At 32.4% G+C, this 16129-nt stretch overlaps 1 protein-coding gene across 1 annotated transcript in view; it reads left to right on the top strand.

Annotated features, from left to right (window-relative positions):
* Positions 1-16129, top strand: part of LOC145326633 (uncharacterized) — a 61959-nt gene that overhangs the window by 25439 nt on the left and 20391 nt on the right. The window contains exons 4-15 of the mRNA XM_080170003.1: positions 7208-7313; positions 7927-8061; positions 8583-8633; positions 9030-9095; positions 9680-9740; positions 9836-9920; positions 12517-12592; positions 13298-13366; positions 13939-14006; positions 15097-15153; positions 15405-15478; positions 15761-15862. Coding sequence (XP_080026129.1) covers positions 7208-7313; positions 7927-8061; positions 8583-8633; positions 9030-9095; positions 9680-9740; positions 9836-9920; positions 12517-12592; positions 13298-13366; positions 13939-14006; positions 15097-15153; positions 15405-15478; positions 15761-15862 — 950 coding nt within the window. The remainder of the gene's footprint in view (positions 1-7207; positions 7314-7926; positions 8062-8582; positions 8634-9029; positions 9096-9679; positions 9741-9835; positions 9921-12516; positions 12593-13297; positions 13367-13938; positions 14007-15096; positions 15154-15404; positions 15479-15760; positions 15863-16129) is intronic.

A 16129-nucleotide genomic window follows, 5' to 3' on the forward strand; every position in this document is an offset into this window, starting at 1 on the left:
AATAGTTAGTGAAATCACAATTTTTAGTTATATCAGGGATCTTATGGGATAAGACAACAAACGATAAAATAATATTCATCCCCAATGATGATACACATAATTAATCCTTCTATAATTAAATTTATTAGTTAAAAAGATTGGAGATAAGTTTGTACAACCCAATCAATATTCAATAAAAGTCTCCAGAGTTTTCAGCCAACGAATGGGAGTTTATTGTGGGTATAAATTATTATCCATTGTCTTTACACTCTAACATTCAAAATCTGTTTAATTACATTATTCTAACTAGCACCTACGCCATCCAAAGGCCTCTAGGGGCACTTGATTATGACACTGCGTTAACAAAATAACAGCAAAGCGGCTTCATATATAAACAAGGTGTTTACTTACGTCATTATCTTTGTTTCTTATAAGATGAATGTTAAGGTCAGCTTTAATTCTTTCGGCGGATTTTAGAGTTATTTTATGGCTATTTTTTTACACAAGAAGCTTCACCCCAAGCCTTTGGAACTTGGAAGGGAGCTAGGTCAATGGTCTTAAATAGATTTACAACCCCGGATGCACTGTCAGGCACAATAATCTAACAAACTTAAAAAGGAATTTCTAGCAGGTGAACATATTTCTTTATGTTTAGTAAAATATTAATAATTCCCATTAAGCATTTTTTGACGATATAATTTACCGAAAGCTAGCTTTATCCTAAGAAATTCAACCAATGATATGACCGACTTGTTCTTTCGTTGTGTTCTAAATGGTCAAATTGCATGAGGAGGAATCTAGAAATACTTTATTTGTTGGTCTTAGTCACAGCAGAGCTTGATCTTTAAATCGTTTTAGGGGTGCGCTGAATCGTGGCGATTCAGAGGTGAACCAGAGGTGCGCTGATGGTGTGCCACAGCCACTGCTATAAAACATGGATCTTTAAAAGGTTTTCGGTGCGGTGTTGCTAGATCGCTGGCAACACTCAATAAAATATCCATACGAGCCTGGACAACTTTATTACTTAAGCCGGGTCAGTACGGTATTTTATATAAAACAATATATAATTTATTTTAAAAATAACTATAAAAATGTTTTCACAATAGTTTTGCATTAAAATATTAAACTAATTAAAAAAATATTTATTTATTAAATACAGTTCACCCTGCTTTTGGCGCAGCAATGGTACTCGTTGAGTACCATTGCCACGCTAGTACCGCACAACTGGGCGCGCTGATTCGTCCATGACATTTCGATTTAAAGATTGGTATCTAATAATCCAGTGGTGTGCTGAACTGGGTCGCCCCGATTCAGCGCACCTCTAAACGATTTAAAGATCCAGCTCAGTACAATATTTCCCTGAAAACCATTTCTGAATTTGAAGTGGGAGGAAGGCTGCAGAAAAATTGAATAACTAAAATCTCAAGTCTTATCTAAAAAAAATAAAACAGCAAAAACATCAAGGGGAGAACTCAATAAAAGGATAAACATAAAAAACTTTACTTCTTTATATATTAAACCTAGATGCTTTGAGCCTATTCTCAAGAGAGGGGAAGGAGGTGTTGGAAAAATAGCCTAATCCCTCCTAACATATCTATAATGCTTCTTTAAAAACAACAACCGATTTGGACGATCAACTCCCGAGATTAAAATATATACATATATTAAAATAAATTGCTCCTGTGATACTATCTTGTTAAACAATACTAGAACCCGCAGAAAACCTTAATAAAATGTTGGTAGTCTTTTGTTCTAAAGTGCTGCCATTTATAATAAAAGTATGAAATGTATAAAAAGCCAATCCAAAGGCGGTTTTGTCCTTTTGTTTTAAAGCAAAAATGGCAAGATATTTTTAAAAGCGAAGCTTTTCTATAATTATGGTCGGTCCGTCCGTACGTCCGTATCAGATAGCTTTTATGTTAATTCAGGCGTGTTAGAACTGTCCTATTGATTTTAAACTTTGTATGATTTAGAAAGCGTAGCAGCTCTATAATCGTTGCCAGAATGTCCGTACGTTCATTTTAAACATGTTGTTTTTGAACTTTTTTAATGAAATTTTTTTATGTTATATAATCATCCGATTAATTTGATTTTTGGAGTACTGATTAATATGGTACAATATAATAAGCGAAGCATCTCTATAATCAAGTCCTAAAAAATGCCAGAATGTCCTTAAACAGTATTCTGTATTTAAGAAGTTTTGCAACAAATTTACGTATGATTTTGTCAATACTTAAATATTTATATTTTGTATATTCAGTTCTGAAACTCTGTTAGAGTTTATGTACGTCTGTCATATCGTTTCAGAGCTTCGCTTTTATGGATGTTGTCATCCTTGTTAGCTTTGAATAACGCACTTGAAAGAAACATAAGTAAATGCAAGATTATAAGTTGGAAAACTGTATTTAGCACCCTTGCAATGAAATATTTGTTGAGAAATTTTAGAAAATTTTATTTCAGACGATGTCCATAAATTAAAATTGTGTTTGATTCCCTCCCCCCCACCCTCCTCCCCCCAACTACCCGCCAAAAATTTATTATCGATCGTTCTAGCCATTTCCGAGATATTAGTGGACAATATTTAATAACTACACATACAACTTACTACTTCTATAGTATTGTACTAGTGGCTACTACTTTATCTATGCAAGGCCTTAACAATAAATGTCTTGCTACGCACAGAAACACATCTTGTTACTTTAAGAGGGTTAAAAGGTATCCAATGTAGATATATTAAAGTAAAATAATAGAGGCGGTATGAACTATATCTAACTCTGTCCCGAATTTGTATTGGGTTTTTAAAATCAGCTAAAAACATCGGATATATATTAAACACAGCCACCACAAAGTCCCCACAACAAGAAGAAATTTGTTTTAAAATTAAAGGGTCTCCCCCACTTTGGGCAGATAGTTGTTTGAATTATAATCTTTACTTACACACTTATTGTTGATGAAATAACAGCACTATAGTTTCATGTCAAGTCTCATGTAGAGATGTTGAAAAGTTACGTCACACTCTATCAAAATATTTAGTTTATGTTCAAGTATTATACAGTTTTGTTTCATGTTCTTTCAAATTTCATCTGTTGTTGTGCTAATAATAAAGGCGTAAGCTATAAATAACTATACCCGCGGGTTGGGGACCCTATGCTGAATTTCAATTGGGTCTTTGAATATCAGACATTAGCGTCAGAAATAAAAACACAACAAAGTCGCTACAAAAGAGCAGACAGCAATTAGGAGATAAAATAACGATCATTTAGATCATTTGAACATTGGCGCTTTCAGACATAATGAGAACCCTCCCCTGCACCTCAATCTTTTTGTTTTAATAAAGGAGGATAATTTTGTCTGCTTATTTTACGTAAAAGTTGTCCGCCGTTTTTCCTCAGTTCTTAGCTAACAAAAATGCCCCCCTTTCTTAAAAAAAATAGACAGTTATCCTTCCATTTTGATTTTTTATTATTATTAAACAAACAGTATAAAACCCCAACAATTTTGAAGACAATTGCAGGATCAAAATTTGGACAGAAAATAATATGTGTTTGTAGTTGGATATAGATATATCATACAGAGATGAGTTTAATCGTCTCGAAAAAGAAAACATTCTGCAAGTTTTTGCTTCCCTTATTTAGTTGTCATAAGGGTCAAAATATCAGGGTTTACCAGGGATTAGACAATGAACGATAAATTGATCTACATTCCTAATGATGATAAACCCTTATGTCGATTTAAATTATTAGTTAAATTTAGATATAAAGTTTGAAACTTGTCAATGAAAATTCAATACAAGTAGTCAAAGTTTATTAGCCAACGAATTAGATAAAATAGTTTTAAAACTTTGGGTACCAGTGTATTTTACAGTCCAATGTCTCCTAAAAATAACAGGTCAGCTAAAATCGGTCACCTTTGTTATAATCTTATACTACTTTTCATAAAGCAAAACCTTAATTTTTTAATTCGATATTATTTAATTACAAAAGATTATTTATAGATCTGCTAGGGTAGTTTCGGTTAATATAAATCAATTTTTGGGGCAATTGATACGATTTCATTGGTAATTTCTATGAAAATAGCCTAGAACCTGCTCAAGACTAATAGGAAGCATCCTATGACAGCAAACAATCTTTTATCTTAGGAAGTTAATATCTCTGAATAATATAATCCTTGTTAAAATGAAGCAACATTTGTGCTTTCAACCATTACATTATCCTTTTTTAAAGATGATCCAAAATTGATTCCAATTATTCGTACATTTAGAAACATTTTTCCAATACCTTGTATTTATTTTTTTACGCGGACAATATACTTGATACACTTAAAGGGAGGGGGGGGGGGGAGTCGACACTTCACTTTTAATCTTAAAAAGAAAAGTGAGAAAAAAATTTCTTTAAAGGTATTTTTTACAGAGGCTATTTCTCCTGTTAATGTAGAGCTACCCTTCCCTAAAATAGTTAAAAACCTTTCTATAAGTAGCACTTCATAAGATCCTAAGGTTCACACATTCTGCTGATACTTCTATATAAAGTTCCGATAATTAGAAGTTAAATAATTTTTCTTTTATAATGTCAATAGATCATATAATATTTTATTTTGGTCAAATATTTATAGATCTGATGATCGTTTAGTGACTTGAATGACAGACATACGGACATAAAGTAGTAAGCGTTTTTTGTCTGTCCCGAAGGATCTCACTAACCGCTGAACCAATATTGTTCTTCTTTACAGTGAAGCTTCTTATAGGTCCTAGAAAGGTTTTAAACTATTTTTGGGGAGGGTGTCTTTTCACCCCCCCCCCCCCCCACCCCTCCCCCCCATATTTTTTTTTTACTCTTTTAAAACTAAAACTTAAAATGGGATGAGGTCGATGAGGTCCCCCTCCTACCTTAAGTGCCCCTAGAGGCTTCTAGGGGCGTAGCCGCTAGTATTTTATAAAGTAGTAAGCTTTTTTGTCTTTAGCGAAGTATATCGCTAACCGCTAAACAGATATGGTTTTCATTTACAGTGAAGCTTCTTAGAGGCCCTGGGATGGTTTTAGGCTATTTTTCTGCCCTTCCATATCCCTTCGAATATTGATCCCCAAGATGTTAGGGGCGCAGTCGTTAGTTTGACATAAAGTAGCAGCGCCAATGCATAAAATGTTATGCCAATTATTGATCATTGGTTTTGCACCTCCTGTAATTGATAACAATTTATTATTTTAAGAACTTTTTGTATCAATAAAATTTTTATTCTGGTAATTTCTTTTTGCTTATATTGTCTTATTGTTAGACTTTATTCTTAATAGTTAATAGTAGCAAAGCTACTCTATATAACTTGGCTGTTCATTTTTTGATTTTGGAGAGGTTGGGGGTGTCCCACCCCCAAGAAAGAAGCCTAAAACCACCACAGGACCAGTAGGTATATTTCCTGAAGAATCCAATCAGTTCAGTGGTTACTGAGATCTTAAGGGACGGACGGTCAGACGGACAAACATCAAGCTACTTTGTATTATAGATTGACATTAAGTGTAATATTACTAATTAGCCATTGCTGTAAATCTTATTTATACTGCTCTACCTTTCGATATAATTGTCTCAGTTTAAAATAAAACTTGTAGCATATTATACAATAAATAACTATATTTAATTTTAGTTTCCGCTTTATATTATAATCTAAAAATAATTAATACGTATACAATATCAAATTTAAACGAATCGTATGAAGGTGGGGGGGAGATGCCTTTTTCCAACACCCCCCCCCCCCCCTCCTCCAATTTCTTCAAAAATGTCAAGGAGAAGGCATTAAGCATAGGGGAAAAAATCCCCCCAACAAGTCACTTTTCGGGGCTAAAGATGCTTAGATCAAGTGAAGGGGGGGGGGGGGAGGGGGCTCCACTAGTTGCTTTGGGGAATGTAACCATTTAAATTTTAGATTAAATGTTACGAATATATATACATTACCGCATAATAGAGTTATATATTAGATTACTATTTACACCGGACTATTGTCTATTGTCCCCATAAGAACCTAATAATCACAATCTAAATAGCATATGATTATGGAAGCTAAAGTGTAGCCCTCTTATCCACATAAAAAAGTGGCGAGATATCTGTCTTATCAAAATTGAAAGTAAAGTGTTAATATTCCCACTCCTTTCTCCAAGTGCCCCTAGAGAACTCTAGGGGCATAGTCAATAGTATTAAAAATTCTAATCTATAGTAAAATCAATTTAGACCAGACGTTCCTTACATATTCATTATTAACCAAAATATTAGTAATTAAACACCATTGTCTTGCATTTACACAGTAATTTTCAATGACAGGGATTATTAGTAATAATAGTTATTTATCGCATTATTACTGACAGCTTTCTGCGGAGAGTAAATTTTATAATCATATGATTAAAATAGATTTTTATTCCTGATGGTCCCTAAAGGTCTAACAAAACTGGTATTAATTTAATGATTTATATTCTAATATTCGTTGAAAATTGTCTGTAATACGATGCTATGCATGATTTTCCAGTAAGGGTGAGAACGGTTTCTAATCCAGCGGATATTCATCGGTTTCGAAGCCATACTGGAAATGTTTTTTTTTAAATTAGTCACACTCTTTAAAATTAAATTTGTATATTGTATTGACAGTATAATGATGGTTTATGCAGACAACTCTGACAATTAGGTTCTATTGTTCAGCAACATTTGTCTTTAAGTGCGTTTAATATAAATCTTGAATATGTACTTTCTACTTAATTAGTTAATTAATTAATATACTGGGAGGGAATAGTTTATCTCAAAAAAATAATTTTGTCAAAAAAAAAGTTTGAATAGACTTTTACAATTAGTGTGTTTAATAACAGCTAAAAACATTTCAGATTAAGATTAACTTTAAGCCAAAGTATAAATTTATCTCGGATAAGAAAATAAAAAAAGTATAGTGTTAATTCTTTTTTTTGCTGACCGCGAGAGACCTTAGAACCGGAGGGGATATTTGGCTGTTTATTACACTAGTCCCAAAAGTTTTGTGATAAGGTTTTCTTATTAATTGGCTTTAAAACTTTGGGGACTTTTAATGAATTTTGATTGGTTGGTTCATTAAGTTGAATGTCCAAAGGTTTCAAACACTAATTGATATTTTGTGGATCGTGATTGGTGATTTACATCAATTTATCGTTCATTGTCTTATCACTTTAAAATCCCTGTAATAGTACAGACATACCTGTTCTACAATTGTTCCCTTTGTTTAGTAAATATTCTGAAAGTGAAGATTTGACAGAGTCAAGAGGAGCAGCAGTAGGGTTTAACAATAAGTATTCTAATAATCAGAGAAGTCAGAACTCAAATTTATATCAGGTTAGTATAAATCTATCTATCTATGACAAGGATGCTTATATCCATAAAGGCAAAGATCGACGAATAAGTCAAAAGAATCAAAATATTTTTGAGACGTATATTTTCAAGGGGCAAATACTCCTGTGAGTTGGAGATACCCTCCCCCAAAAAAGTTTTGAACATTTCCTACAACTTCGCTTTAAAGAAAAATCATATAGTTAGTGAGATCTTAAACTACAGACAGACAGTAATATTTTTACTATTATATAAAGATAAGAGTTTAATTACTATATAGATAAATTCAGAACTTGCACTACTAAAGGACATAGTTGCATTTATTACTTGAAAGGTTAAGGTCCATCTTTGTCTAATGTATGTTATCCAATAAAAATAGATATAGATTTTTGTGGATATTATGACAGGGGATAAAATAATTGTAGTTAATGTAGGTTGCTAACATGGACATTACTTATTGGTCAGTTAGACAATCCAGTAAGAGGGGAGAAGATGGAGTAAGAGGGAAGGAGGAGGGTCTTTATTTTAGCCAGCTACGAGTTTCACTTTGGTACATGATAATTTGGTGTAAGGTCCAAGTAATAATAAATCAATTTCAATAAAATTTTCAATATTTCAGGCTACCACCCAGCAGACCCTGCAGACAACCAGATCAGATGATAATTCCTACTATGACTATGGCACTAAAACAACGTCACAGACATACTCGGAGAAGATTTCTAACAACGCAGCTGGTTTCAATCCGACTCCACAGGTAAAAAAATATGGCAGTTTCCATTAAAGTTCCTAGTAAACTTAGAAACCCTTTTTTCATTTTAAATTGAAAAGAATTGGGAATTAGGGGGTATTTTATTGTTTGTTTACATTTTATCTTAGTTTAGGTTAAGTAAGGCTATATTTGGTACAGGGTTAAGCAAAAAGAAGAGAAAACTAAAACCCCCTCCCCCCATTATTTGCAATTCATTTCATAAATAAAGTAGAGTGCAGAGGTTTCCTGTGCACGCTTGGCTCCTCCTACCACCCCCCACCCCACAAAAAACCGTTGGCTGTAAGTGCTAATGTAAACAAAGAAGAAAGATCGAATGAAATTCTGTTTTTATCTTAAGTAAAAACTGAGTCAACCTGGTTCTACTTTTCTAACATTTTCTAATAGGCTTCATATTAGTATAATGCAGGTTTTTCTTTATCTAACAGTAGAAAGATTCACTCCCAATGAGATATTACCAAGAGCTAAAAATATGCTGCGAAAACAAACACTTTCTTTACTCTTTTCAGGAATCCTTACGGTCAAGACGGATATCAAATCCTATCGACATCCTTAGAAATGTAAGTTCTCTTACACATTATAGATTTTTTTCTTTTTCAATTTAAGGAATCAATAAATAAGATATCTTAAAAATATCTTGTAATTCATTATTTAAAAGTAACATTATGTCTGACTGTTTGTGTGTTGAAAAGGATCTCACTAACCGTTTAACGGATATGGTTATTTTTTTTTCCGGTGAATCTTTTTATAGGTCTAGGGAATGTTTTAAACTATTTAGGGTATGCTTTTAAAAACTATTTTGGGGAAGGTACTACTTTTCTCCCAATAAAAATCTAACAACGAAAAAAAACGTAGGAAACAATTATTTTTAGAACAAGATTCCAAGACAGACGGACTTACGTAACCTTAGTTGAAAAGCAGCTTCGTAAAATTAAATCTATGTTTAAATATTTTAGACGTTGAAGCTTCCATCAATACAACTGAACCAGGATAACAGTTTTCAACCGATGATTTTACCACAGGTAGAAAAATTTATAGGTTATTCGGGTATAGTCCCTTTTGTGGCAACGCACCTTAAGGGGCGATTCTTCTTATTTTTCACAGTAGCTTTTCTCATATTTCTAACCCCTGCGGGGGGCTCTAACCCTGCGGGGCCAATTGCCTAACCCTGTGGGGCAATCACCTAACCCAATATAACTTAACCTAACCTTAGATAACCTATTAATAGCCATTTTAAAAATACGACGAATCGCCCCTTAAGGGGCGTTGCCACGAAGGGACTATTCCCTGTTATTATTTTATATATTTTTAAGGGGTGGTTTCCCTCGTATTGCCTAGCGAGCACAGAACCACCCCTTCCATAGTATTTTAAAATAAATTTAAAATAAGAGGGTACTTAGAATTTATTCGCTTGTTAGTGTTTGGTTATAGTTTGCACAGGGCAACCACCATTTTTATTTTTATCTTTTCAGAAAAAAATGGGTTGGGGTTCTGTGATTTCTAGGCACTTTGAATTAAAGCATTGAATTTGTTATTTATTGTATTTGGGCAAAACTAATAAATATAAAAATTTCTATTTCCTCTGATTGTTTATTTTCTAATTTAGGTACAGCAAACAGTTGTACCAGCTACAGCAAGTCCTCTCAACGATCTTCCAGAGATTTTAGGTAATGGAATCATGGGTCCTTATTTAGATATCTACAAGTTGCACATGATAATCAGATAAGATCCAAGTAATAATAAATCCAATGTAATATTTTAGAAGAAGATCCAGCTAACTATGGTAGAGGCCGGGCTAACCTTAATGAATATCTTCGTGAAGGATTTGATACTATCATAGAATCCGGGTAAGTTTATATTAAATAAAATCTCGAGAAAGGCATCTTGTATACAAAGTAGAATGCTGTCTGTCTGTCTGAAGCTTAATATCTCTAGGTCACCACTGAATCGCTCTACTTACTTTTCAGTGAACAGGATCTTTGATGGTTTTAAGCTACTGTTATGGGAACTATGACCCCCCCCCCCCCGAATTACAACATTTTATTAAAGAAATGAAATGAAGAACATATTAATCTAATGATTAAAACAAATGACAAACAAACAAATGGATTATTTTTATAAATTATTTTTATTTAGAAATTCACAATTGGTATTGTAGTTCAAATTTGAAAATTCTTATTTTTATTAAATTAAATGAAATATAATGAAATGTTTATAGAGATTTAATGAAAAAACTTTCTTGATAAATGCGAATAATAACAAACGTTAAAACTTCTAAAATGTCCATATTCATTATGAAGAGTTCTTTTACAGTTAGGTACAATTTAGAAAGATTGGCAACTCCGTTATCATTACCAAAAGTCTGTAAGTTAAGTTTGAACATGATAATTTTTGCTCTCTAAGAATATTATGTATTTTTAGATTTTGGATTCCTAGGACCATTAGGTATAATAAATAATTTCCATTTATGGTCCTTAGTACATGGTTAGTTCCTTGAGATGTCACTAGGTGTATAACATAACAGAAGGTGTTACTACATATTTTTTTCAGTGCGGAACATGAGTTGATTCTTATCTAAATATATAAATTCCTATATATTTATCGTTGAATTTCTTATTTCTTTGCATGGCATTAATTTTAAAATAACATAAAAAAAATATTGTATTAATAATACAGTAACCTTAAAGGGAAAAGACAATGGATAATTAATTCATATACAAACCCCATTTACATTTAATATAAATAACATTTGAGTGGATTTAATAATAATTATTGTTGGAAAGGCTAGGACTCTAAGGACAAGCTTTGTATAAGAGTTAATTAATGTTCCTAAAGTCTAAGCCAATGAATGCAATATCGATAGAGACTTTAAAATTTACAGTCTCCTGTCCCACCGTGATTAAAGACTTCTAAAAGTTTGTTCCCCAAAACAGTGTGTTTGTCTGCTTATTCCAAATATTAGTAATTTAACAAGTTATTTTAAATGACACTAAGCAATTTGGAATTTAAATATACCGTTTAAGCTTCTTTATATACAAGTAGTAAGCCAGCAATAAAGGGATTTGTACTTAATTTATATTAAAAATTTAATAGTATAAATGTAGATTGTAGATTTGCTGCTTAAGTACACTGCAGTCCAATCAAATTCCTAACTAAGAAAAAAGCTAGACTAAAACCTAATAAAGCTTTAAAATATATTATTGACAAATTAATCCGTAGCGCAATTGGTCGTCATACAATCATACCAAAAAATATAGTTAAAGTTGGATAGTTTTTTATTTTTTTAAATCAGGTTACGTGTTAGGCTTTTTTGAGTAGAGGTTAGCTCAGCAGTGTTAATACAATGCATGTATTAACACCCGCAGGGTTAGGGCCTTTTAAAGAATTTTTATAGGAAAAAAATACACTTACACTTGTTCAATTTATTTTTAAAAAACATTGAAGGGATTTCATTGCTCGCTCGGCACTTAAGGGAAAGCACTGTATATCCTAATCATGAAAATATAAATTTATCATTTCTTAAATAATACATTAGAATCTTTTGTTGTTTCAATAATAAACCAAACGTAATTTCGTTCCAATTTTAGTGGGAAAATTTTTATATTTCTTTTGTTTCACAAATCTGCTTGGTATGGGGGAAATTAATAATTATTATATATGTCTTTTTAGTAGCGAAGCTACACTATAATTCAGTTTATTTGTATGTCCGTCCGTTAACTCGTTATGTTATGGGGAAAGTTTAATTTTCTCAGTTTTTTTTTGAGATAAAAAGCTGATTGTTTTCGAAAAGTTATGATCTTATTCTTATATGTTATATTTTATTCAATATAGGTTTTGTGATTTTCTTTCCTTTTCTATTTTCAATTCCTCTTTCTTTTTCTTCTCTCTTTTTGTTATCACTTAACATCTGCTCTTTCCGTTTGTCAATCCATGATGTTTTTGAACTTTGCTACTTATGGATGCTGTCATCCTTGTTTTACATGTTTCTCAATACTGAAACAAATATTGTTGATAAACATTACTTTCAAATTTTATTTTGCTTTTTTGTACAAAATTAAGCTATTAATTGAAGCTATTCCAAGACTTAAATCTTGAAAGTAACATAGTTTTAAACCATCCTGGGACCCATGTACAGCTTCCCTAAAATGAAAAACTTAATCGTTTCTGTGATTATTGAAATCCTAATCTAAAGACAAATTACCTTACTACTTTTTATAATACTAGCGCCTACGGCCTTTAAGGTATCTATTGGCATTTGTGGTGGGGAGAGATGGAAGCGACCGCCACCCTTTTTGATTTTAGTTATAAACCTTTTCCGAACCTATGAGAAGCTATCATGTAAAAGATACCATATCGGTTCAGCAGTTATCGAGATTCTTCGGTACAAACAGACAGAATCATAGAAATTCTGTTGATTTTATATAAGAATTGTTTTTTTTTCAGAGATCCAGGTTTCAATGACATATTTATTGTTGATGGTCTATCTACGCTGCGCACCGATGTACAAGCTACTTCTAGGGTAAGAACAAATACTGGTGGTTTCCCCCAAAGTGCCTAGTCGAGCAAAGACCCCACTCCTTCTGTTATTTTGAAATAATTTGAAAATGAAGGGGGTGTAGTTTTTCTTGGTGATACTTGGTACCTTGGGCTAGGGAAGGTTAGGTTAGATCTATTGGGTATAGGGGTTAGACTGAACTATACTCACCATTTTTTTTTCCAAACTAAGGGGGAAGCGGGGGGTTAAGTTCTCAACAGGCATTTTTAGGGATTATCTAAGTGAAATCTATGTAAGTCTTTTGTAAAACTTTTGCATGGTCTATTTTCGTGAATAATACTAGGGGCTCTATGTTTTAATGGAAATCAGGGGAAGAAAAAAAGACAAAAAAACGATGACTTTAAGAGTATCCCTCCCTAATCTATTTCAATCATCAAAGAAATATTTCTGTGAGATCTTTTCATATAAAAGATAAAAGCTTACTACTTCATAAACTAATAGCGTTACACCCATAAAAGCCTCTAGGAACACTTGAGAGGATTAAGGGTAACTTTTTCTAGGGGGGGATTATTCATGGGAGGGTGGTGATACCCTCCCCCAAATTAGTTGAAACCTTTCCAGGGCCTATGAGAAGCTACATGATTCTTTCATAAAGACAGACAGACAGGCACAAAGACATCCTGTTGCTTTTTTTATATAACAATTGTTAATTTTTGTTGTATGTTTCAGCCATCCGTGAGCATAGACAATCTGCTGACACCTGATATTGCTCCGGGTCAGAGAGTTAAACTAAATAAGGTAAAAAAAAACTTCTTTATTAACAGCCAGGGCCCGGCAGCCGCGCGTCAACCGCGTGTAAGCCTCAGTAAAATCACAATACTATAATTTAACATTCAGATAGATGTATAAACCTGTTCCTATACAGAAATCTATATTTTCGAGAATTTTTTGTTTCTCTAACGGGTTTAAATTTGAGGCTAATGCGTGGCTGAGACCTGCTAAAAGCTGAGACCTGCTAGAATGTAAATTTAAATGGAATTAAATCAAATTTAAGTTATGTTATACATATATCATTTTAAGATGGCGAAGCTGGTTTATATTTTCAATTTTGTCTGTAAGTTAGTATGAACATTTTTGAGAGAAAAATATTTTCTTGACTGCTTTGAAAATTTTTTTTTGAGTGGATTTATATCTTAGTTTGAACCCTGCAGTATGATTCTACAGGTGTCAGGGTATATTTTGATACCCCTTTCAAAATGCTTTTAAAAAAGTTTAATGGTTTGTACAGCATATTTAATTCATCATTACATTGACACTTACACTTAAAAGATACTTAAGATTTAACATAAATATTTCAAAATAATTTTTAGGATATAAACAGTGACGCATTTCTACCATCAAAACCAGGCACTAGCAGCAGTCAATTTTCAAATATAGGGTAAGCAATATAGAAAAGGTTTCCTATTTTCAAATATAGCGCAGGCATAGGTTTCTTGATTTTAAAATTATGGTAAGTTTGTCTGCAGAGAGGGACTGAAGGCGCGGGCTTACAAAACTGGTATTAATTTCATGATTTTTATTTTGATATTCGTAGAAAATTGTCTGCTTTACGATACTGTACATGATTTTTCATTATGGCCCAGAACCGGTTCTAATCTAGCTGATATTAATCAGTTTCAAAGCCATACTGGGAAAAGGTTTATTGATTTTCAAATATAGGGTAAATAGTAGAGTAAGGTTTTGTGATTTTAAATCTATGAAATACTGCTATTGAAACGAAAGAGAGCACTGTATAATTCAGGGGCGTCCAAGCTTTTTTATTTAAGGGGGGGGGGGGTAAAATTATAAAAATAAAAATTTGGGGGTTCCTACGGCACCCCCAAGCTAATTATTTTTTTTGAAGGGGGTTATCTTTATTTTATAGAGGCATTTTTTTTTTGGGGGGGGGGGGGGTAATCACCCCTTAATCAGTTTCAAAGCTATACTGGGAAAAGGTTTATTGATTTTCAAATATAGGGTAAATAGTAGAGTAAGGTTTTGTGATTTTACATCTATGAAATACTGCTATTGAAACGAAAGAGAGCACTGTATAATTCAGGGGCGTCCAAGCTTTTTTATTTAAGGGGGGGGGGGGTAAAATTATAAAAATAAAAATTTGGGGGTTCCTACGGCACCCCCAAGCTAATTATTTTTTTTGAAGGGGGTTATCTTTATTTTATAGAGGCATTTTTTTTTTGGGGGGGGGGGGTAATCACCCCTTAACCCCCCCCCCTTGGACGTCTATGGTATAATTATATTATTCTTGTTGATTAGCCTAGTACAATTCAAAGTTATGCGAAAAAATAAAATAAAAGTACTATTTTGAAAAAATGCAGTAAACGTGATGTGAATGTTATGTCCACAATAGCGTAGAAACAGCAAGCACACAAATATTTTAATCATCACAGAACAGTATACGAGAATATCATTTAATTATGGAACTATTGTTAAAAAAATTATTATTAAGCAAATTAATCTTTTTTATTCAGAGAAAGCCTTATGAGCAGTGTAAGAAAAGGCTACAAATCAATGGCTGACTTGTTGGGGTAAGATATTTATTTTATCAGTCTTTTATTTGTAAACAATTATTTAAATTTCAAAAATTTATGTTGAATCGCGTAAAACTTAATCATATCAATATTTATGTTAAAACTCTTTTTAAAGAAGGCGATGGGTTAGTTGTTTACTCCTTTGCGTAAGGGGGTGGGTCATAACCCTGCAGTGTCCTAACATTGTGGGGCAACCTAGTATCCAATATAACCTAATTTATAAAGATATTTATATTTATGATTTGCAGGAGTTTATTCGGGGGAGGTATAGCAAGTAGATCAGATCATTCAGCAGAAACTAATGAAATTTTAAACCCTCCAGGTTTTTATACTTTTATTAATTTTCTTAAGGTTTATTTAAAAATTACATTTTTATGCATTTTATCTGTAAGTGCCATAATTTTTGTTAGTCACAGAAGAACAATAAATTTTGCAATGAAAATTACAGTATAGATAAAAGAAATTAAAAATGATTTTATTTTAAGTATTTAAAATTCCAAAATGCTTTTTTAGAATCAAAATGCTTTTAGATTTATATGTAACAATAAACTGAAATTATTTGATTTTTCAAATTTTATTATCCACGGAAAACTATATATTTCAGTATTCTCAAACCTACGAGCACCCAACAATCCACTGGACCCATATTTTTTCATCTCTGCCCCAGTCAACCTCCTGGAGACAGCTAAACTTATGGCAGAACTCAAGGAATTTATTTTTTTTTATTCAAATTTTTAAAGAGATATTTCTTTTTTTTTCTAAAAGTATTTTTAGTTGTATGTCCTTAGCGAGGGGTCTGTAATTCTTACAGGATGTCCCTTGGAAAAATACACCCTCCAAAAGATTTTTATAATGTTTAAAGATACTAAAAGTAAAGGGTCGACTCACACCCTCTTACCTTATGTAACCATTGAAGCCTGTTTGGCCGTACTGCTAGTAGATGATAAGGAATTATAATATGAATGTTTTTTTA

The sequence above is a fragment of the Acartia tonsa genome, chromosome 8 (genome assembly GCF_053477335.1).
Source record: "Acartia tonsa isolate MP-2025a chromosome 8, ASM5347733v1, whole genome shotgun sequence".
NCBI classification, from domain to species: domain Eukaryota; kingdom Metazoa; phylum Arthropoda; class Copepoda; order Calanoida; family Acartiidae; genus Acartia; species Acartia tonsa.